The sequence below is a fragment of the Chelonia mydas genome, chromosome 6 (assembly GCF_015237465.2).
Source record: "Chelonia mydas isolate rCheMyd1 chromosome 6, rCheMyd1.pri.v2, whole genome shotgun sequence".
Taxonomy (NCBI): Eukaryota; Metazoa; Chordata; order Testudines; family Cheloniidae; genus Chelonia; species Chelonia mydas.
Window position 1 is genome coordinate 42,010,655 of NC_051246.2, and position 21,498 is coordinate 42,032,152.

General features: G+C 45.9%; 1 protein-coding gene and 1 pseudogene across 2 annotated transcripts in view; one reads left to right on the forward strand and one right to left on the reverse strand.

Moving 5' to 3' along the window:
- KIAA1549L (KIAA1549 like) overlaps nucleotides 1-20,321 on the reverse strand; it is a 207,620-nt gene extending 187,299 nt beyond the window's left edge. Inside the window, exon 1 of one of the 2 annotated variants that reach the window (XM_043549158.1) lies at nucleotides 19,818-20,321. In XM_043549158.1, the coding sequence (XP_043405093.1) occupies nucleotides 19,818-20,034 (217 nt within the window). In that variant the 5' untranslated portion in view covers nucleotides 20,035-20,321. The remainder of the gene's footprint in view (nucleotides 1-19,817) is intronic. The other variant, XM_037899872.2, reaches the window with a different exon arrangement.
- A 455-nt stretch (nucleotides 20,322-20,776) lies between these two features.
- Nucleotides 20,777-21,314, forward strand: LOC119566495 (annotated as a pseudogene).
- Nucleotides 21,315-21,498: the final 184 nt, after the last annotated feature.

Below are 21,498 nucleotides of genomic sequence, written 5' to 3' on the forward strand. Positions count from 1 at the left end.
AAAATGAGATGTCACCCTGACAGTTTTTCATGTACTAACTTCGTTTACTGTAAAATATTTATAGCAACCAAATCTCAGGAAAGCTAAAGACAATGCATGGTCTTATTGCTAAGAGAACATGTAATCCTTCAGCAGAGCGCTGACGAGGATTCCTGGAGGACCATTGCTAAAATCCCACCACCAAAGTGAAGGGATACGCAGATGACAGAACGAGGAGTAATGGTCTCAAGTTGCAATGGGGGAGGTTTAGATTGGATATTAGGAAAAACTTTTTCACTAAGAGGGTGGTGAAACACTGGAATGCGTTACCTAGGGAGGTGGTAGAATCTCCTTCCTTAGAGGTTTTTAAGGTCAGGCTTGACAAAGCCCTGGCTGGGATGATTTAACTGGGAATTGGTCCTGCTTCGAGCAGGGGGTTGGACTAGATGACCTTCTGGGGTCCCTTCCAACCCTGATATTCTATGATTCTATGATTCTATGATTTCTCTACATCTGATGGAATTCAACTCCCTTCTTGGATATTGCTACATTTTTCCTGCTGGAGATGGCTTATCTCTGGAGCTCATAAAAGTACTGCTAAGAGCAATTTTTTGCCTTTATAATGGACCACATTGCACATATTTTAAAAAAAAAAATCCCCAAGGGATGTTCTCCTCCCCCGACACCATGTCCTACTTAGGGTTGCCAACTTTCTACTTGCACAAAACTGAACATCCTTACCCCGCCCCTGCCCCATCCCTCTTCAGAGGCCCTGCCCATGCACAGCCCCTTCTCTGAGGCCCCACCCCCTGCTCACTCCTTCTCCCCCACCCTCACTCATTTTCTCATTTTTACCGGGCTGGCTCAGGGGGCTGAGGTGCAGGAAGGGGTGAGGGCTCTGGCTAGGGGTATGGGCTCTGGGGTGGGACAGGGATGAGAGGTTTGGGGTGCAGGATGGGGCTCCAGGCTGGGGCTGAGGGGTCTGGAGTGCAGGAGGGGGCTCCGGGCTGGGGCAGAGGTTGGGGTGTGGGTCAGGGGTGCAGGCTCCAGATGGCGCTTACCTCAAGCACCTCCCAGAACCAGTGGCGTGTCTCCCCTCCAGCTCCTATGCGGAGGCGTGGCCAGGTGGCTCTGCACGCTGCCCCGTCCACAGGTGCCGCCTCAGCAGCTCCCACTGCCCACAGTTCCCGGCCAATGGGAGCTGCAGGGGTGGCACTTGGGGCAGAAGCAGCATGCAGAGCCCCCGGCTGCCCCTACATGTAGGAGCCGGAAGTGGGACATGCCAGCTTTTTTCCGGGAGCTGCAAAGCGTGGAGGCTAGCAGGGAGCTTGCCAACCAAGCTGCGTGGAGCTGCCAACTGGACAGTCAACGGGCTCCGTTGTTGACTGGAGCTACCAGGATCCCTTTTCTACTGGGTGTTCTGGTCAAAAACCGGACACCTTGTGACCCTAGTACACATACACACACACACACACCATTTCAAGTGACACACGTTCAACCCTGTGCTGCACTAGCAATATTCTCAGTATGTATTTCTAGAATCAAGTATAAACAATTCTAGTGAAGTGCCCTCAATATATGTTCTGCATGATATTTCTCCTACCTTGGTTATAACAATCCAGTTTTGTTTAAATGGAGAAGCAAATTAATACATTCTCCTGTCACTCACCCATTCCTCTGAGTGCATGTGCTCCCCTGAGAGACAGAATTTATCACAGATGAAGTGGGATCATTTTTGTGGGAGCCCATGCTATAATATTGACAGCACATCACTGCCTTTCTTCATTTCAAATAATCACCTTAGCTGAGGATTGTGCTAGTATGACACCAGCAAAAAAATGGCAAACCTGCTATTGGGCATGAGAACAGGCCTCTGAAAATGCACAAATTATTATAAATCAGAGTATCAGTACATTATGCCCACAGGAACAATGACATCCTATTAAGATGTTATTTAATATGGGAATAGGATAATGAAAGTACATTTATTTTTCTTTATATGATTTCTGGGTTGTATTTTCTTCTTTTTTTAAAAAAAATCACATAATAGCATTGCAGAGAACCAACGCACAGCGTGAAGGAGGGAAGTTTCCTGGACGCTCAGTAGACGTCAAATGAGGAAGTTGGCAAATAATGGATAAATCATTATTTTTAAAGCATTAACCTTGTGTTTAAAAGACAATATAGTGGCATTAATACTTAACACACATGGGAATGCTCAGGCATATACACTACTAGGAGTTAAGTTTAACTTCTTCAGCAGGTCAAATTTTGCTGTTCAGGGTAAGGTTCAGACACCAAGTGAAATTAAAGCAATCCGATCATTTAATCACAAGCCACACCAAAGGACCAATAGTAAAAAGTAGACAGACTTGAAAAAAGAGAGATGTATTGAAAAGAAAGTGGCTTAATGTGGCCAAAACTATCAGCCAAAGTTGTGGTTTGCTACTGGATGAAGGAAAATGAGATAAGAAGCATGCTTTTTACACCAATTATTTTCCTGTGAAGACCACAGAAAAAGTGGTTACAAACAGACCATCAGTCAGAATTTTCATGAAAGAAGAAGCATGAATCATTTTATTTGATTCTCTTCACTTTAAGTCAAAGAGCATCTGGATGGAAGATCTAAAAGATATCAGTCTAAAGGAGCGACCCCTTGAAGACCCATCAAACACAGGCACTTATTCATGGTATTTTTCCTTCTTCTAATAAGAAAAGTCCATGACATTAAAATTGTAATTACATAGCACTTTGACTGAAAAAGTTCTAGCTACTCCTCAAGCTGACAGCTCCAACCAGAGTGGAGACATGGACATCTGAACAACGCATCAGTAAGTGTTATGTAATATAAATAATGATAAGTAATAAAGCTGACTTTTGTATACTGCTTTCTGGATGACAGTCTATCTAATCTATTGAAATAATTGACCATTTCTTAGAAAATGCATACCTGGCTGTAAAGAGATCTGAATGACTCGTGTATAACAGTTACTCAACATTATGACTAATACTTACTGTATGCTACTTACCCAGTTCTCTTAATACTGAGACCTTGAAGACTCATTATTTGAATAATGATTGTATACAACACTTGTAAGCACCTTAGAAATACATACATCTATATTATATTATATTTATATATGCATGTATGCCCGCCCTTTGGGATAGGGACTGTCTTCCATTATATCTAAATAATTCCACCCAGTACGTTTTCAACTGAATGGGTCCCTAATGCAGCACTCTAAACCCTATAGTCATCGAAAACGATAAATTCTTTGTATTTAGAGTAAAATTAATCCCCATGCAACAACTGCATCAATTTCACGCTGGTGCTGCTCTTGCTGGCAGGGGCATTGTGGTTAGAAACGGATGCACAAGTGTGAGCATCCCTGAAGGACGGTCTTGGGAAGGAATTTTTAAAAGGAAAGTGAAGTGAGTGTGGAGGAAGAAGTGGGAGAGTACTGAGGCCTGGTCTACACTACAAAGTTAGGTAAAGTTGTGCATGCACCTATACTTAAAATCGTCTCCCATCAGTTTAAGCACCCTGTTACAGCAACACCATCTCCCAAGTGGCACTGAGCCATGGTCAACACATGGAGATTGACACAATGCAAGTATAGACACTGCGTGACCTATATCAAGCCTAACAGTCCGCCAGCAGCTGTCCCACAATGCTCGACACTGACAGCTCTGGTCACAATTGTGAATTCCATGGACTGTGGGTCACATAGACAGGAAGCCACACACCCCTTTAAAAACCCTGCAAATTTTTGAAATGCCTTTTCCCTGAGTGGCCAGTGTGGCAAGTATACCCAGCAGCACTCCCCTGTTGTGTGCAACTGCCCAACCGACCAGGCTGGCAATACGCTCCAGAGGTGCTCTGGCCTGGAGTAGACAGGAGATATTGGATGTCCTGGGCGTGTGCGGAGAAGTGACTGTGTAGGCACAGCTATGGACCAGCTGTAGAACACTGACATGTATGAGCAGATTGCACTGGGGAAGGACACAACAGGACACAACAGGAATCAGCAGCAGTTCCACCTGAAAGCAAAGGAACTACTCCAGGCACAGGGTGAGGGAGACCAACAGGCAACCTGGTGCCGAACCACAGACCTGCCACTTTTACAACCAGCTGCATGTCACACTTGGTGGAGACACCACCAACGCCCTGCTGCCCACAGTGGATCCCTCCGAGGGGCCCAAGACACAGACCCCTGCCATGAACAGCAAGGAGGAAGAGGAAGAGGAAAAGGAGTAGGATAGGGGACATGTAATGGGGGTTCAGCTATACCGCAAGCCATGACCTGTCTGAGACTCCACCAGTCCTATCAGTCCCAGCAGTTAAGCTCGGGGGAGCCCAATACAGGGGAAGGAACCCTGGGTAAGTGTGTGAACACATTTCCCATTACAGTGTTTAAATTTAGGGATGGCGCCCAACCCCAGCATAGCAGGACACAGCTATCAACTTTTCATTAATTTACTCATAGTGGAAGAGGTAGCGGCACATCAAGGAGAGGCAGAGCTGTTGTTTGCTTTTCATTCCCGTGTAGCATTGAGGGGGGGCGGGCATGCAGAGCAGTTTGTGATGAACACAGGGAGGTCCCCTGAATCCTCTTGAGAGATCTCAATGAAATTTTCATGGAAACACTCTGCAATCCTCTCCTGAAGGTTTCTAGGGATGGCTGCCTTATTTCTTCTTCCATGGTAGGGCACTTTCCTATACCACTCAGCGGCAGGCACCATTGCAGTACACAGGCTAGCAGCATACGGGCCCGGGTGGCTTTGGGACACCACAGCAGCTGTGCTCTCCTGTGCCTTTGTTACCTTCAGCAGCAAAATATCAGCTAAAAACACCACCGCCTGTGGAAAACAGTATCAGTGCTCAGTGCCATTATCCAGCACTCAGACCCATGGAAACAGAGGCCAAAATTGTATTGTTTCATGCAATTTCTGCCTCATTTCCCTTCCACCTAAGCCCCTTTTGGGTAGTACTCACCATGGCTGGGACTGGAGAGTGGGGCTGTGCAAAAGTGCTCCAAGGCTGCAGTGTCAATAAGCGTGTCGTGTTTAAAACTATAGGGAAGCAAGGAAAGGGAGTTTTGAATCTTAACTTTCGCTTTCCATTGTGACTATACTGACAATGATGCCTCCCTGTGTTTTTTCTGTAGCTACTGCTGTGGCCTGGACGAGTTCCCCCCCTCCACACTTGCAGAACACCTGACCAGATAAGGAGGAAAAAGACGAGGACTCAAGATGACACGTTCAGCGAGATCTGGAAAGCCAGCGCCGCAATAGACCACGAACAGAGGGCCTGGAGGGTAAATATTTCAGAGAGAATGGAGAAGGAAAGAGCGAACAGATGAAAGGCCCAGGAATTCCAGCACGCAAAAGAGAGGGAGATGCACCAGGACATAATGGGGTTTCTCTGGCAGTAAACACAAATGCTGCAGACTCTTGTGGACTTACAGGTTGAACAAGCATGGACTCATCTCCATTTTCAGTCAATCGAGAACTCCATTCTAGCACCTCCCTACAGCCCCACAACATCCCACGTGGCATCACGGGCTGCATCCCTTCACCTATCAATCCACCCCCGGGCCGGGGCAGTATGGACAACCACAGCTTCACATACACTGACCTGTGAGAGCCACAGTTGCTGTATGTGCAGCCAAAATGGACTGAAATGGACAGGAATGTTCTTTTCCCTTGTTTAGTTCTGTTCCATTAACTATTTCAGAAGTTCTTATTGTATTTGTTTTTTTAACTACACATAATTTCTATGCACTGGTTTTGGTATGCAATAAAAATCTATTTTTGGGAACATAGTTTATCTTTATTATTTCACAGCATGATACAGAATGCCTAGCACTACTGAAAGCACACACAACTTGTTATTGTACAGGGCAACAGAGCTCATGGGATCAGTGACACTGTAATAATTATAAAAGTACAGCAAGCACCACATAACTGATAGGTGCATTAACAAACAGTGTGATATTCATACATGTGTAGCAAGCATCATACAATTCCTAACAGTCCCCAAAACTTAAGAGCAGGCTCAGTATAGTTCACCAAACTGGGTGACTGGTTAAGTGACCTTTCAAGGCTTTCCTGAGCTGTATAGCTCTGTGATGAGCTCTTCTAATAGTCCTTGTGTCTGGCTATTCAAACTCAGCAGACAGTTGCTCCACCTCTGCCATGGTGCGAGTTGTGGCCCTTTGCCTCACAGATATTATGCAGTACACAACAAGCAGCTGTAACCATTGGAATATTTTTCTCACTGAGATCCAGTCTCATGAGTAAACAATGCCAGCATGCCTTTGGTCTGCCAGAAACACATTCAACTGTCATTCTGCACCTCCTGAGCTGGTGGGTGAATCTTTCTTTGGTGACATTGCGGTCGCCGGTGTACGGCTTCATGAGCCGGGAAAACAACAGCTAGGTTGGGTTGCCCAGGATCATAACTGGCATTTCACAACTTCACCAATTGTAGTCTGCCAGTTGGTAAAGAATATCCCTGCTTGTCGTGATATACTAACTGTGACAACTTTATGCCAACATAACTTGCATTAACCAAAGTTTGTTGTATAGATATAGCCTCAATGGCACCTACAGAACAAACCCACATGTTCACAGAAAAGGTATTAACTTTCCCACTCTTGCTACATGGAGGATGAGAGCTACCTGCTCTGAATGCAAGGATTTGCAGCGTAGAAGGGCTAGGACGGTCACTGTAGGAAATTAGTTAATTTCCACAGCACACCATAAAGAGTGATGTGTTGTGGGGAGACAGGAATCAAATCTGGCAGAACGTGTCAAAAAAATAGTCTCCAGAAAGAGGACTGGGGCTGAAGGCAGAACATGATGGGATTCTCTCTTCCCTTCTGGAGTCTGGCTGATGTGAGCCATCCCTTTACCTTGGGTTAAAGAAGTTCTGCCATATTTGTGTTTGGCAGAACGTGTCAAAAAAATAGTCTCCAGAAAGAGGACTGGGGCTGAAGGCAGAACATGATGGGATTCTCTCTTCCCTTCTGGAGTCTGGCTGATGTGAGCCATCCCTTTACCTTGGGTTAAAGAAGTTCTGCCATATTTGTGTTTGGCCCTGAAAGGAGCAGGATACTTTTTACATCTACCTGATTAGGAATTGCCATACTGGATCAGACCAGTGGCCCATCCAGGCCAGTAGCCTGCCAGTGACCATGGCCAGCACCAGATGTTTCAGAGTACGATGGAAGAAACCCTGCTTTAGGCAGTTATGAGATAATCTGTCCCCAGGAAAAGATTGGCTTACGCCCTGACTAAGGGGGTTTATATCCCTCATATATCTTATATCCCTTTTAGTATTTATTCTGGTTATCCATATAGCAATGTAGAAATTGCCAGACTGGATCAGACCTGAGGGTAGGGTTGCCAACCTTCTACACGCACAAAAGCGAACACCCTTGCCCCGTCCCTCCTCCAAGACCCCACCCTCACTCACTCGCTCAGGGGGTTGAGGTGTGGGAGGGGGTCGGAGTGTGGGAGGGGGTCAGGGCTCCGGCTGGGGGTGCAGACTCTAGAGTGGGGCCAGGGATGAGGTGTTTGGGGTGGAGGAGGGGATTCCAGGCTGGGGGGGTGAAGCTGAGGGGTTTGGAGTATGGGAGGGGGCGCAGGGCTGAGGCTGTGGGTTCTGGGGTGGGGCCAGAAATGGGGGGTTCAGGATGTGGATGGGGACTCTGGGCTGGGGCAAGGGATTGGGGTGCAGGGGGGGGTGAGGGCTGTGGTGTGGGGCCAGGGATGAGGGATTTGGGGTACAGGAGGGGGCTCTGAACTGGGGCTGAGGGGTTCGAAGTGCAGGAGGCAGCTCCAGGCTGGGGGTTGGGATGTGGGGATGTGTGAGGGCTCTGGTTGGGGATGAGAGCTTTGGGTTGCAGGAGGGTGCTCCGGGCTGGGAACAAGGGGTTCGGAGAATGGGAGGGGATCAGGGCTTGGGCAAGGGGTTGGGGTGCAGGGGGAGGGCTCCAGGGTGGGGCTCAGGATGAGGGATTTGGGGTTCAGGGTGGTGCTCTGGGCCAGGGGTTCAGAGGGCAGGAGGGGGTCAGGGCTGGGGGAGGGGGTGCAGGCTCTGGGGTAGGGCTGGGGATGAGAAGTTTGGGATCCAGAAGAGTGCTCCGGGCTGGGATCGAGGGGTTCAGAGTGCAGGAGGGGGATCAGGGCTGGGTCAGGGGGTTGGGGTACAGGAGCAGGGTCGGGATTGCAGGCTCCAGGCAGTACTTACCTCAAGAAGCTCCCAGAAGCAGCAGCATGCCCCCCCTCTGGTTCCTTCGTGGAGGCACAGCCAGGCAATTCTGCACACTGCCCCGTCCACAGGTGCCACCCCCGCAGCTTCCATTGGCTGCAGTTCCAGGCCAATGGGAGCTGCAAAGCCAGTGCTTGGGGCAGGGGCAGCGTGCGGAGACCCCTGGCTGCTCCTACGCATAGGAACCAGAGTGGGGACATGCCGCTGCTTCTGGGAGCCACACGGAGCCACGGCAACTAGGGAGCCTGCCTTAGCCCCGCTCTGCCACCAACCGGACTTTCAGCGGCCCAGTCAGCAATGCTGACTGGAGCAGCCAGGGTCCATTTTCAACCAGGCATTCCAGTCAAAAATTGGACACCTGGCAACCCTACCTGAGGGCTGTCTAGCCCAGTGGTTCTCAACCAGGAGTCCAGGGCCACAAGCAAGTTTCAGGGGGTCCGCCAAGCATGGCTGGCATTAGATTCGCTAGGGCCCAGTGCAGAAAGCCGAAGTCCCACCATGCGGGATTGCAGCCTGGGGCCCCGAGCCCTGCCACCTGGGGCTGGAGCCAAAGCCTGAGTAACTTAGCTTCGTGTTGCCCCCTATGGTGTGGGGCCCCGGATAGTTGCCCTCCTTGATACCCCCTAACACCAGCCCTGGCTTTTATATGCAGAAAACAGTTGTTGTGACACAGCTGGGCCGTGGAATTTTTATAGCATATTCGGGGGGCCTCCGAAAGAAAAAGGTTGAGAACCCCTGTTCGAGCCCACTTTCCTGCCTCTGACGATGGCCGGTACCAGATGCTGCAGAGGAGGGTGTAAGAACTTCGCAGTAGCCAGATCTAAACCCCCCACCTCCTCCAATAAATCTCATCCTGATCTGTAATAGCTAGAGACTGGTTTAAGCCCTGAAACATGAGATTTAATATCCCCCAAAATTTTATCATTAATTATGGGAACACTGGATATGCTTGTTATCCATATAAATGTCTAATACCTTTCTCAATCTTGTTATATACATCGTTTGATAGAGTTTTTGAAGAGGGCTTCCCAAAATTATGAGAGCGTGGAACAGAGCTTTTCTTTTCTTTTCTTTCTTTTTTTAAAGTAGGTGGCAGGCTAGCAGAATAATATCAGAAAAATTATTTAATGCTGCTGGGGGATTGTATTCAGGCACCTAAGGCTTTGTATAGGTGCATTTTTTATTTTTCAAATAAAAATAACTGAGGGCAATTATTATTATTAATATTGCAGCAGCACCCAAATGCCCCAATAAGAATCATTGTACAGATATGGAGTTAAGCATTGTACCAATATGTACAAGGATACAATCCCTGCCCCCCAAAAAACTTGCCTTCTGTTTTCCAGTATAGCATCCCATACTATGTCTACACTCCACTGACTAATGCCAAATCTCTTCTTTCTCCAACTGGTGCGTCAGAGATAACCCTACCCCACACTCTTTGTAAAACCCCAGGTGTCTACCTGGTTCCCACTCTCTGTGCTGAATAGGAAGGCTGATACAAAATTTTAAACTATTTTCTCCATTGAGTACATTTTTGTTTGTAAAACAGCAATGAGTTTAGTTCTCGTCAGTAGTTAATGGGTTCATGAACAATATTTGTACTAAGGTATTTATGCAGTGTGGCGATTCAATGATACAACCATGACAGTCAGAATAAGAGATTCTGGGTCATTCAGATTTAGTTACATTTACATTATTTTGGACAGTTGAACCCTGAATAGATTCCCTGTGTGTAATGGTATTATTAGCTGAGCTGGCTCCAGCTTTGAAAACACCTCTGCTGGTACGTATTTTGTACATATCCTGAGTTATGGAAGCTTGTATATTGATTGTCACTCATTGGTGTTTTTTAAGTCTATTACTTATGTTACTGTCATTATACATTTCAGATATCATTGGGGAAAAGACGGTTTGATTTTCAGAGGTGCTGGGCATCTACAACTCCAGCTGAAATCTGCTGTGGACTCTCAACAGCTCTGAAAGTCAGCCTTTAACCATTTACTACAAGTAGAAAAACCTCTCATCCAAAATGTTTCTGATATTGGATCAAAGAAATACACTGAAACCTACAGTAGCACAGAAGCATAATCAGACTGCAATATGCTAACATTAAATTAAATTTAAACAGACCACTGTTTGCTAAAAACCAAAATGAAAAGGAGAGTTTTGAGGATTCCCTCATACTGCCTCTGGAATCTCCAGTTTAAAGACCACAGTCCTTAGAACATCCTGCAATCATGGAAAGTGATAAAGCGGTGCATCATTCCATTTTCTAACTAGCCATGACTCTTATAAAAATTCAGTCCCATACTAGCGATACATCCATCTGCCCCAGCAGTTCATTAGATTAAAAGGAAACTATACAAAGAAAGGATCAGTTAAATTTATAATGGTTTCTTTTAAATCAGCTTCTCAGCACTTCAGTGACATATAAAATAACAATCTAGCTCCTTTTGTTCTTTTCAAAACAAAGAACCACTATTTGATAATTAACTGTTCAAGGATAAACTAGTTTTTCCAGCTCTTTTCTTACCATTTTTGCTTTAGCAGCCTTTACATTTATTTTAGAAGACCCTGTTCAAAAAAGTACTTATTTCATTGTTTTAAAGAAACTGTGAAAAAGTAATACATATTATTTTTCCATTACTTTGCTAGAAACGTAAACATTTTTCATTTAAATTTCATATAAATATATAAATTAATTTGTAATGAGCCACTGCCTTTTAAAAATTTGTTCTACACCATTCACAATTTGTACTTCATAACAAAACAACTTCCCTCTGCTACTCTTAGCAAATGACCATCAAAGGGTTTCCTTTCATGAATACAGATCCTTTGAAGCCATTTAAATTAGCTAGCTAAAGATTTTTCATTTTATTCCATACAAACAAGCATTGTAATGACAGTATAGGTTCTCTATAAGGTGGAACACCACCAAATAATCCTGCTAGATTTTGCTAACTGACCTTCAGATGGATTTTTTTGGTTTGTTTTAGAAATTTTACATATCATTGTACAGGTACATTGTTTCCAGGTGTGTGGCCTGTAAATAAAGTGGCAGGCAATCTTACGTTCAGTCATCCTGAAAGAAAATGCACATGTGTATAAGGAAGGCAGTGAAGATTTTCAGCAGCAGGACTAATCAATGAATCATAACCTAGTCACCAAACTACAAATAACAGCACACACGAACAGGCCAGACACTGGATCTCTGAAAATTTATACTGTGACAACGAATACACTTTTTCCACCATATTCTCACATACAGAAATAGGACACACTGATTAAAAAGTAGTGGGGAAATGTCGCACCTCTGTAAAAACATTCACTGAATAGGGTTGCCAGGCGTCATTTTCGACCGGAATGCCTGGTCGAAAAGGGACCCTGGCGGCTGCAGTCAGCATTGCTGACCGGGCCGCTAAAAGTCCGGTCGGTGGTGTAGCGGGGCTGGCAGGCTCCCTCCCTGTCCTGGCTCCGTATGGCTCCCAGAAGTGGCAGCATGTCCGGCTCCTAGGCGCAGGGGCGGCCACAGGCGCTTTGTGCGCTGTTCCCACCCGAGCACCAGCTCTGCAACTTCCATTGGCCGGGAACTGTGGCCAATGGGAGCTGCGGGGGCAGCACCTGTGGGTGCGGGCAGCATGCAGAGCCCCCTGGCCCCTCCATCTAGGAGCCAGAGGGGGAGACATGCCTCCACTTCGGTGAGCCATGTAGAGCCAGGGAGCCTGCCTTAGCCCCGCTGCACCGCAGACCGGGAACCGCCTGAGGTAAGCACCACCCGGCCACAGCTCACACCCCAAAACCTTTCCTGCACCCCAAACCCCTGCCCAGGTTGGAACCCCCTCCCACACCTGAATGCCCTCCCGGAGCCCACACCCTGAACCTCCTCCTGCACCCCAACCCCCTGCCCCAGGTCAGAACCCCCTTCCACATGCCAAACCCCTGCCCAGGGTTGGAACCCCCTCCTACACCCAAACTGCCTCCTGGAGCCCACATCCCCAACCTCCTCTCCCAGCCCTGAGCCCCCTCCTCCACCCTACACCCCTCATCCCTGGCCCCACCCCAGAGCCCACACCCCCAGCCGGAGCCCTCACCCCCTCCTGCACCTCCAGCCCAGTGAAAGTGAGTGAGGGTGGGGGGACAGCAAGCGACAGAGGGAGGGGGGGATGGAGTGAGCAGGGGGAAGGGCAAGGGTGTTCTCTTTTGTGTTATTAGAAAGTTGGCAACCCTATCACTGAAGCATTAGCAGATACAAATGCTCATTCTATTACGCCGAACGTATAAACAAGTGAGTTAGAGAGATCAGGTGGGTGAGGTAATATCTTTTACTAGACCACATTCTGTTGGTAAAAGAGAGAACCTTCTGAGCTTACATAGAGTTCTTCTTCGGGTGACCTAAACTTCAAGTTTTTCAGATCTGAAGAGCAGCTCTGTGTAAGATCAAAAGCCTGTCTCTCTCACCAACAGAAAGTGGTCCAGTAAAAGATATTATTTCACGCACCTGGTCTCTCTAATATCCTGGGACCAACACGGCTACATCGACACTGCATAAACAGGAGAGTGGTGAGTAGGAGTAGGGAGATGATTTTTACCTCTGTATATGGCACTGGTGAGACCAATATTGGAACAGTGCATACAGTTTTGGTGTCCATATTTTACAAAGGATGTTGCAAACTGGAGAAGGGGCAAAAAAGAACCATACAAATAATTCGTTGGCTGGAGAAAATATTTTACAGTGACAGACTTAAAGAGCTCAATCTGTTTAGTTTATCAAAAAAAAGATTGAGAGGTAACTTGATTACAATATAGAAGTACCTCCACGAGGAGAAAACAACAGGTACTAAAAGGCTCTTTAATGTAGCGGTGAAAGGCATAACAAGAACAAGTGGCTGGAAGCTGAAGCCAAATAAATTCAACTTAGAAATCAGGCACCACTTTTTAACAGTGAGGGTGATTAACTGCTGAAATAAACTACCAGTGAAAGAGGTGAATTCTATATCTCTTTCTGTCTTCAGATCAAGACTGGACACCTTTCTAGAGGACATGCTTCAATCAAACACAAGTTATTGGGCTTAATACAGCGGTAATTAGGTGAAATGTAATGGTCTGTGATAGACAAGAGATCAAACTAGATGATTTAATGATGTCTTCTGGCTTTAAACTCTACAAATGTCTAAATATTTACTAACGCAGAATAATAGATGTTCCCATAATTATACTTATGGGTACACTTAAGCTAAATAAAAACACACATGAAAAAAATAATTAATTAATATTCTAAATTTCTCTTCCTCCCTCTTGCACTTTGGTAGACTAGACTTATGTGAAGCTGCTTTGCATTCTGCTTACCTCTGGTGTACACATTCATTTAGGGCCTTCACCAAAGTCTATTGAAATCAACAGGAGGTTTCCCTTAGAAAACAACACTGGTATATTGAAGATGGGTGAAGAAATAATGGACAAGATATTATACATGGCTTCCCCAGAGCTATAATAATATATGTACGAAAAAGTCTGGAAATAGTTTGCAGCTGCTAAGAGTTGAGGGGATTTTTTAGTCTAGCTCCAAGTCTTCTTTCATTTGTCCCCACCACCCTCCGGCTCCCACAATCCCAGAGGGAATTTCACTGGTTTGACTATAAGGAATATAAAAACTATGTGTTTGTTCCATTTTTCTATACACACTGTTATAACTCATTTCTAGCACAAAGTCCAAAGAACACACCATAAGCAGACTTTCATCTTTAGTTTCTGAAATAGCTCTCCAGTTTAGGAGAAGAAAGTGAAACTGACGCTCATTGGGCTAGTGCTAATGGGTCATCTAAAAGCATGATCTGTGTTCATGGATATACTTCAGATACCTACCAGCATGTTACTTACATCTCAGATTTTAAAAGCATTCAGTTCTTCAACTGTAAAAGAAGGATAATACTCCCACCTCATAAGGGTGTTGTGAGGATACAATCCATTAATGATTGTAAGATGCTCAAATAATACAGCGTTGAGGGCCCTATGAGTAGGTACAGCTGGCTCAGACACTGGCTGCTGGAACGTGGGTGTAGCTGAAGTAGTGTTCCAACATTCAGAATCAGCAGCACACTCTTCTAAGGGAAGATGAGAAGTGAGGGCCCCAACTCATGGTGGCAGCACCAACTGCTCCTCTCAGGTGCATACACAGCAGTCTTTGAGCTTTAAGAAGGAGAAACGTCTATCTGCTAAGTTGTCTTTTTACTCAAGCAGGTGGTATTACTTCAGTAGAATCCTACTACTTCTGTCCTAGCCAAGTCTATTTAAAACAGACTGTTTGGTTAAGTGGAAATTAGTTTGGAGTTCTTTTGTACTTCCTCCTCCTCTGAGAAAAAGCCTGCAAAAACTTCTACTCAGTATGAAAATATTATTTACTCAACTTTTTGAAAAACTATTTATGGAAGAACCAGCTGTCTTATCCTTGGAAAGTGTCCCTTAATAATTCCAGAGACATTCTGTAAGACCCATTGTTCCAAGAACACAACCCCTTAACGCACAGGAACCAAGAAAACTAACCACGGCTTTAGACTACAGAAATTGCTCTTTCTATCTCCCATCTATTGCCTTAATGAATATCTGAATATGGAATTTTTCCTCTAAGTTGTATTAGCTGAGGAGACCAAGATGTGTGTCCATTCACAGCCTGTTAGAGATGCTCCTTCCTCTTGCCAGAGAGCAAGTGTCAATGAGAGCAATAGGAAGTGTTTCCAGTATGTGGTCAAACTGAGCCACTATAGGTGCTTATGACTGCAAGCGAAATGTGGATCAGTCCAACCAGTGCAGTGTTTCCTCCCTGAGTAACTCTAAAACAACAGCTCTCAGAAGATTGCAATGTCCCCATTCATTTCAGTGATATGTTGACTCTGAAGCCTAACATAGAATTATAGAGTTTAAGGCCAGACAATAAGGTAAATGTTGGCACTGTTAATTGTTTCAGTCCTCATCATTTCAACAGAAACATCCAGCTACTGAGGGAATAGAATGAGTAGACAGCATTCTCTGCCACCATCAGTCTGACCCCAAGCATAAGATAATGGGGGCTTTCAAACCACAGCACTGTGGAAAATTAAGAGAATTCAGAATACTAAGTCCAGCATATTACTGGAGGTCCCAAAAAAGCACTACCCCAAAGTCAGTTAGAAATAGAGGCATTAATAAAGTAAACATCAACATACCTTAAACATGTAACCCTAGTTTACAATATAATTCACTTGTCCTACCTGACATAGGATGTGGTATCATACAACCTATTTAGATATTAATTTATTTGAGATATCTCAAATCCTCTATCCCCACACAAACATCAAGAGTAAACTAGCTTTGCACCAATTAATATGTGTTCATTTCAGACAGGCAGTGATTACAAATGGCTACACAAATGCTCTGACAGCCGACAGGGCTCTCAATCTACAAGGACCAGGTTTACGTACTATGTATACATCAATCATGCCTTCTAATGCACCCACATAAAGCAGCACAATTCCCAGAGATGTATAGACCCTTCCGCATGCTCTCCATGTCCTACTTCCTCCATCCCATGCAGCAGAACCACAGTGGTTCTACTGTGTTTTGGCTAAAATGAGCCAAGATTTGAGACTTTGCGAATAACATTTCATTGGTTAATTTCCAACTTCATTTGTCTTGTTTATTTTCCGAGGGCAAGCATTTACATACATTTTGTTCTATCTGAATTATCAAAACCATTAATCATCATCCATCAGGAAAAGAAATTAGTAGTTTAATGCTCATGAAAAATGCTGGATTGATACGTCTACAGAATGAAGAGAAAAAGGATAGTATGGCCAGTGACACTGCAAGCTTTTCATAGTACCTCATTAACGTGTGTCAGCTCTGCACTGGAAAAACCACCTTAGCATTTAGAAAGTAGCTCATTCACCATGCACATGAAATCCTTGGCGTGCTCACTGAGGCTAGCAGCAAAGGTGCCATTTTTGATGGCAGTTTTTGTGATGTGAATACCTGTCTACCAGAACTTTGACTGAGATATACTTACAGATATGCCACTTTGGGCAGTGATCTCATAAGTTACTCAGTACTCAGACAGGAGACACGCATAGAAAACCCCAGATCTATGGTGAATAGTGCTGGCAATTCACCAGGTGACACCGTGCTCTCCGAGTCATTGAACAAAAGCTCCAGCTAGTATTAATGTGCCATTATTATTTATGCAATTATTGTTACTTATGGTAGGGCCCCATTGGGCTAATGCTCTGCAAACAGAAGAGAAGATATGGCCTTTCCCATGACAAGCTCACCATCTAAACTGAACAGACTAACTATCAGCAAAATGTAAAAGGCAACATTTTTTAGTTTCCATTTTTTTTCCAAGTCCCCCAAGCCCACCAGCTGCAACCCCTCTATCCAAATGCTCCAGCCAATGTGCTCCACCACTGCAGACCAATAGGTCCTTCTTCCAGCCTAGATAGCTCCAGCTGTTCTTCCTTGCCACCTCACACTGCAGAGTAGGTGGTGAAGCCCCTTCCCTGCAGTGGGTGCCCTGGGTTGGAAGCTGGCCTGTGGTCTCTCCTGTCCCTCTGCAGTCCTTGCAAACAGCTCCAGATGCTCTCCCACCTGAGCTTACCTACACACAAGAGAGTTTTGGATCTGCTGCTTTCTCTAAGGCTTTGTATCCGGCTGATGAATCTTTCCCATATGCTCAGGGTTTAGCTGATCGCCATATTTGGGGTCGGGAAGGAATTTTCCTCCAGGGCAGATTGGAAGAGGCCCTGGAGGTTTTTCGCCTTCCTCTGTAGCATGGAGCACGGATCACTTGCTGGAGGATTCTCTGCTCCTTGAAGTCTTTAAACCATGATTTGAGGACTTCAATAGCACAGACATAGGTGAGAGGTTTATTGCAGGAGTGGTGGGTGAAATTCTGTGGCCTGCGTTGTGCAGGAGGTCAGACTAGATGATCATAATGGTCCCTTCTGACCTAAATATCTATGGGGAAAAAAAAAAAAAAACACTGGGGCCCGGTTGTGTTTGGCTCTGTACAAGCACAGAGGTAGAAAAACTGATCCTGTAAGGAGCTCCTTGCAGGGGAATTAGTTCATGTCACATTTTCTACCAAGGTCAGTGGACACATGTATTTTTGGTAGCTATAATCCCCCATCACCAACCTTCAGGACATAACCACTATTTAAAAATCAACTCCACTTTCACAACAGTTCTTCTTTATGAATTGCTCAGGACCTCAGGGCAACCATAGACCATATTCTCTTTCCCCTCCATGAACAAAGCACACTTTTTTGCCTTCACACACAATAGGCCATACACAAACCATACATTAAAACAACAACAACATATGTGCAAATTCCCCCCCGCGGAGAAGCCTGGAGAAGGAATAACACATAACAAATAATAGTTACATTGCTTACTGCACCATTGGAAGTCACTCAGATAACACAGTGATGGGGCTAGTATAAGAACCGGTAAAACCACTGAAGTCAATGGAGCCGAGCCAGATACACCAGCAGATAATTTGGCTGCACATATTTACAGTAGATTCAGTCTGTTTCACACCCTATATCTAAATGGAAAGCAGAAGCTTTTATGCTGATGAAAATTCAAATTCAACACCATGACAATAAAATAAATTAATCATAAGTCCATATAAATATAAGGATGCTGTATTTGTAACTTCAGTGAAAGCTCTACATGAATGTACTAACTACAATAGGTTTAATTATGTTCCAACTGCTTCATTTCAAAATTATGTATCATTCCTATTTACACTAGATAAAAAATTGGTCAGTATTTTTCACTTCCTGTATTATGCTGCTGTTAGGTAGTTTTGCTATATGCTATTTAGCAAATTATCAGCTTTTTATTCCACTATTGGCAATGTGATTCATATATAGTTTTGCAAATGTTTTGGTAGTCTTCTGAATGAAATACTATACATAAAGGTAAGCTCATTATCATTTCACAAAGGTGATCAGGGAACAAGTATATTGTAAATACTTTTGTTCACTACTAACCAGAATAAATGATGTAGAGACCTTAAGAAGAAAAATGCATTATATCCCATTGCCTTCCCCAAATTAAAAATTCAGTTATGAAAGTGGATCTATTTCATTTTATAATTTTGACTTAATATGAGAGTTAATATGAAACGTAGACTGAGTTGTCAAGAACGATGCTTATAGGTTAAAAGAAAAATGTCTAGTCCCCCGACCCTGTACCACAAAGAATAATTTATCTTATATAAATAAATCAAACTATAGTATTTATAAATTCAGAGCAAGTAAAGTACGAAGCATTGGTTTTTTTAAACTCACAATTTGTAAATTAGAATCTGCATTACATTATAGCCAGACCCTACATCAATTGCACACAATTACCGTACATTCATTCTAAAAGCATCTAGATATGAGAGCTCTCTATCAAAGAAACTGAATTACCTCTTAGTTAGCCAACTACAGTATTCATTTTACCATTTATCTGCAAACATGAAACAGCAATAGAAATACAATAAGCAACAAGAGATTTGTCAAAAATAGGGCAGTGTATACATTTGTGTTCTTTTTTAAAGCTAGGGCACTAATTTAGCCTTATATTGGTACCAGTCTATTTCTATTGTATTAGCATAGCCTTAGATTTACACTTCTTGGCATCTAAAATGTATGATACATCTAATTACCACTCAATACACATGCCCACTGCTCTTTCCAAACAGTAACTATTCTTGCATTGAGGTCAACTAGTAAAATTATTACTATCAGAACTAAAGACAATATAGAACTAAAGACAATATGGACTTCCAAAACAGTCAAGGAAATAAGAAAAATATAACCTAGACATACTTAGAATTCTAAATTGCATTTGAGATTTTACACTCAGATCTCATAAGAACCTGCCCTCCCCCGCAAAAAAAAATCCCCACAAAGGAAATGATCCTGTAGTTTAACAAAAGCCTCTTGCAGTCTCTCTTTCCCTGCCAGGTACAAGAACTAATAGAAGCAGACTGTCCCGCAGGAAAAGAGGATGATATTAGTCTTGTGTTGGCCAAAAAGGACCAGAGAGCTCCTTATGTTGTAGGACTTCTACAAAAAAGAAGAAAAACAGCTAGAATGCCTCTCTTCCATTATATTTAACCTCTGCTGGAGGGGGAGGAAGTCTGGATTTTACACGCTAACACATTACAAAGCATATGTTGGACTTCAGTTATCAGTTTATCTCACCATTACCAAACAATTTATTATAGACATATACCAAATATAACACACCCCTTTGCCATTGCAGTGAAGTGCGGCGAATATGCAGGTAGCTGTAACTTTTATTTAATCAAACCCGAACCGCGCTGCAAACCCATCCCCTCCCAATGAATGGTACTGTCTTCCGAAGGCAGGTTTCTGACACTGCAGTAGCTTGTAACAAAAATATGGATATGCACCCTGCAGCCATCTCCGTGTAAGAAACCAGCCCCCCGGCCCCCTTGGAAAGAGAGTGGTCCCTGCTCAGTGCATTCACCACTCCGGAGAGGACTCAAAGATCACTGCGTGTTCCTTACCCTGCTCAGCCTGGACACTCTGGAAAAGGGCTAGGATCACCCCAATCAGCATGACAGCCCTGGAGATGGCCCCGTGGCTGGTAGGTGGCTGGGAGCTCCGCCGATCAGGGCATCCTAGGGCTCTGCCAGCTGCCCAAGGCAGAGAGGCGGCAAACAGGTCCCCCAGCTGCCCGGCATGCTCACACCTCTGATCGGCCCCCTCCGCACCGAGAGCCATTTGTGGGGCTCACACATCAATGCCGCTCCCTGCTTCCAGAAGCGCCCGGGAGTCCCCCGCCCCACGGCTCACGGAGCTCCGCTGGCCATGGCCCCCCGGCCCCGGGGGAGGGTGCAGGAGAGGGCGCCGCCGCCGCCACCACCTTACAGCCGGCGCAGGGACTGCGAGGAGCGGCTGAGGCTGGGGGACCCCATGGCGCCCGCGCCTCTCCTCGGCCGCCGCCGGGGGACGCGCTGCCGCTGGCCGCCCACGCTGGGCTCCGGGGGGCGCGGCGCCGGTGCCCCCTCGCCGGCGGCTCCGCTCCGGCTCGCGCTCCGGGGCTGAGGCGCGCGTGCAGCTGAGCCAGGCAAGGGCGCCGCAGCGACAAAGGAATCACGTAGCAAGCAGCCGCCTCCCCCTCCCTCCACTCCAGCCCCGCTCCCGAGCGCGGGGAGCTGAGCCGCGGAGGCGGCGCTGCCGGGGCGAGGGGGACCCCTTCTGGGCGCCTCAGCCACCGGGAACCCGGCCCCGGGGGTGTCTCCTGCCCCGCCCCGCTGTGCAGCGTGGAGCACCGGGGTCCCGCCCTGGCAAGGATTATTCGGGCCCAGCGCGCTCTGGCCTGCCAGCGTATTTCCCCTGACGCCCAGGACCAGTTCCCTCGGAGCGGGTCCCCCTTTCTCTGTGCGGCCTCAGAGCCCTTGCCCAAGGGGGGCGGGGGGCACAGCACGCTGGGGTGAATCAGCCAAGGGCCTCCCATAGCTCTATGCTGAGAAGAGGTCTGTGCGCTATTGCCCAAGCAGAGGCCCTGGCGTTACAAACTTCGGGGAGGGTTCACAGCAGGCTCGCCGCACTGCTGTGTCCTCCGCTTCATCATGGAGAGTGGAGCTAAGGGTTGTGAGGCGGTGGTGGCCGGTAAACTCAGAGGCCAGCGAGCCAAGTCTATGAAGTTTGTGGATGGCCTGATGATCCACAGTGGAGACCCTGTAAACGACTCTGTCGATACAGCTGTGCGCCACCTCCTCCTCAGGCAGGGTATGCGGGGTATTAAAGTAAAGATTGTGGTGCCTTGGGACCCAAGTGGGAAGCCTGGACCCAAGAAACCCCTGCCAGACCATGTCAGCACTGTGGAGCCCAAGGAAGAGATCTTACCCACCACACCCATCTCGGAGCAGAAAGGTGGCAAACCAGAACAGCCAGCCCTGCCTCAGCCAGTTCCCACTGCATAATGGGATTTTTCAATACTTGGAAGGAGGAGGTGGACTGTGGCCCATGAGAGGATCTTAATAAAATCATAAAAGACACAGCTTCTCCTCCACCCTGCTGGAACTGTTGAGCTGTGACTATCCCCCTCCCGCCTCATTAGTTTTGGGGTATTGTCCTACAGGCAGCAATGCTACTTCAACCTCTCTCTTCAATGAGTGACCATTTTAAATTAAAACAGCACAAAGAAATGAGTCAGAGATTGTTAATCTACTTGCAACCATG